Here is a 2,500-nt window from a genome sequence, read left to right as displayed (position 1 = left end):
ACCACTATCACTCCCCCCCCCCCCAACAACACCACTACCCCCCCCCACCCCACCCCACCCCCCACCACCTCACCTGCTCTTATCATTGGCGAAGAAGGTGTCCACCACCACATACACCCCCCACCCCCAACAACACCACTACCACCCCACCCCCCACCCCCACCCCCCACACCCCCACCCCTCACCTGCTCTTATCATTGGCGAAAGAAGGTGTCGGGGACCCAGATCTTCTCTCCTTTCCCATCCCCCCACCTCCCTCCACGTCCCTCCCCTTTCCTTTTCCCTCCCTCCCCCTCCACCCTCCGCCCCTTAACCCCACCCACTCCCAACCCACCCCATACCCCTCCCTCCCCCTCAAAAAAAAAAAAAAAAAAAAAATCCGGACCCCCACCCACCACCCCCAATCCCCCCCACCCCCACCACCTCACCTGCTCTTATCATTGGCGAAGAAGGTGTCGGGGACCCAGATCTTCTCGGCGAAGTCCCCGGGCAGCGTCAGGAGCTCTTCGCCGGAGCTAAAGGCCAGGCGCTCGTCCTTCCAGTACTGGTTGAGGTACATGGTGATGGTGTAGTCCTTGAGGGAGAGAGAGAGAGAGAGAAAGAGAGGGAGGAGCGCGGTTTAGTAAGCTTATAAAGGGGGTTTAACTTTTTTTTTTTTTTTTAGATTTTTTTTTTTTTAGATTTTTTTGGTGATTTTTTTTCATTTTTTTTATTAAGATTTGTATTGCATTATTTCTTATTATCATTATTATCCTTATTATCATTGCTGTTATTGTTATTGTTATTATTATAATTATCCTTGTTATTATCCTCAGCATCATCATTATTTATATGGTTATTATCATCATTTTCATTATTGATCGATTTATCATTTCCTTAGCATTATCGTGATTCATTCTTCATATTCTTTCCTTTCTACTTAATCATCATTACCATCATCATCAACTTTTTTTAAGGATCTTTACCAATTTTTTATTTTTTTATTTTCATCATCCATGAAATCTGTCCCTTCATAATTCAACAATAATCTGTCTACTTAAATCTGACGGCTGGATTGGACGCAAATATTGGCTGTGATTGGGTAAGTTTCAATAAGATTCGCGCGTGGATTAGCTGTTTCTTATTTTTTTTCTTATTTTCTCTTCGTTTTTATAATCATTTTTTATTTTCTTCTTCCTTATCAGTGCTTGTTGTTTGTTTTTTCATATCATTGATTTTTATTTTTATTTTATCATTATTCTTATTTCTTCCTTTTTATCCTCATTCTTTTATTTACATTTTTTAATCATTAACTTCTTATCTATTTTTTGTATCACTATTTTTCACTTGTTTGTCATTATTTTTATATTTTCTTTTTTATCATTATCTTTTACATTCTTCTTCTTCTTATCCTCTCTTTCTTTTTCTACGTTTTATTGCTTATTTCAGTGAAAGAAGAATGACTTGTCGCATCAGCTGATCGCTCGTCATCAGCTGTGTCTAAGTGACGTTGCAGTGTTAGTGATGATAATATTATTAATAGTGTCTGAAATTTGTTACTAAGAAGGGTAATATTGTTAATAATAAGGATAATATTGTTAATAATAGTGATAATATTGTTAATAATAAGGATAATATTGTTAATAATAAGGATAATATTGTTAATAATAAGGATAATATTGTTAATAATAAGGATAATATTGTTAATAATGAGGATAATATTGTTAATAATAAGGATAATATTGTTAATAATAAGGATAATAGTTCATAATAAGAATAATAAAGTTAATAATATTATCAATAATGATTGCGATATTGTTAATAACAAGGATAATATTGTTAATAATAAGGATAACATTGTTAATAATAGTGATAATATTGTTAATAATGAGGATAATATTATGAATAATAAGGATAATATTGTTAATAATATGGATGATATCGTTAATAATAAGGATAATATTGTTAATAATAAGGATAATATTGTTAATAATAAGGGAAAGGGGGACGTGGATAGTATTGTTGATAAAGATAATAATACTGTTAATAATGATGGAAATATAGTGAATGATAAGGAGAGTATTGTTTATAATGTAGATGAGGTTATTAAAAATGGTAATAACGTTGTTAATAATGATGAAAATATTGTTAATAACTATGGTACTATTGTTAATGATAATAGTTATGATACTAATATAATAATAATAATAATAATAATGAGGATGATGACAGTACTAACATTATCATGCCCATCATGATTGCAATCTTCATGATCAAGAAAATGATTAAACATTATCATGAATATCTTAATCTTATCATCAATCTTATCATCATCAATTTTTAAAATTGTCATCATTACCATCATCTATGTTCTGCTTACTACTAAGATTACTATTGTTACTAATATTAGTAGTAGTTGCTTTTGTTGCCGTCATCTCGTTATTTTTCCCCGTTGCAGTTTCCCGCCATATACACAATTTTCTCATATTTTTCTCACTCGAAAACGAAACGAAATATGGGA

At 33.2% G+C, this 2,500-nt stretch overlaps 1 protein-coding gene across 2 annotated transcripts in view; it reads right to left on the bottom strand.

Moving 5' to 3' along the window:
• Positions 1–2,500, bottom strand: part of Lcch3 (Ligand-gated chloride channel homolog 3) — a 120,297-nt gene that overhangs the window by 21,785 nt on the left and 96,012 nt on the right. For both annotated transcript variants that reach the window (XM_070118278.1, XM_070118279.1), the window contains exon 4: positions 429–574. In XM_070118278.1, the coding sequence (XP_069974379.1) occupies positions 429–574 (146 nt within the window). The remainder of the gene's footprint in view (positions 1–428; positions 575–2,500) is intronic.

This window comes from Penaeus vannamei, chromosome 41, assembly GCF_042767895.1.
Source record: "Penaeus vannamei isolate JL-2024 chromosome 41, ASM4276789v1, whole genome shotgun sequence".
Classification (NCBI taxonomy): domain Eukaryota; kingdom Metazoa; phylum Arthropoda; class Malacostraca; order Decapoda; family Penaeidae; genus Penaeus; species Penaeus vannamei.
The sequence above is the reverse complement of the archived record's forward strand: the minus strand, read 5'-3'. Positions and strand labels throughout refer to the sequence as shown.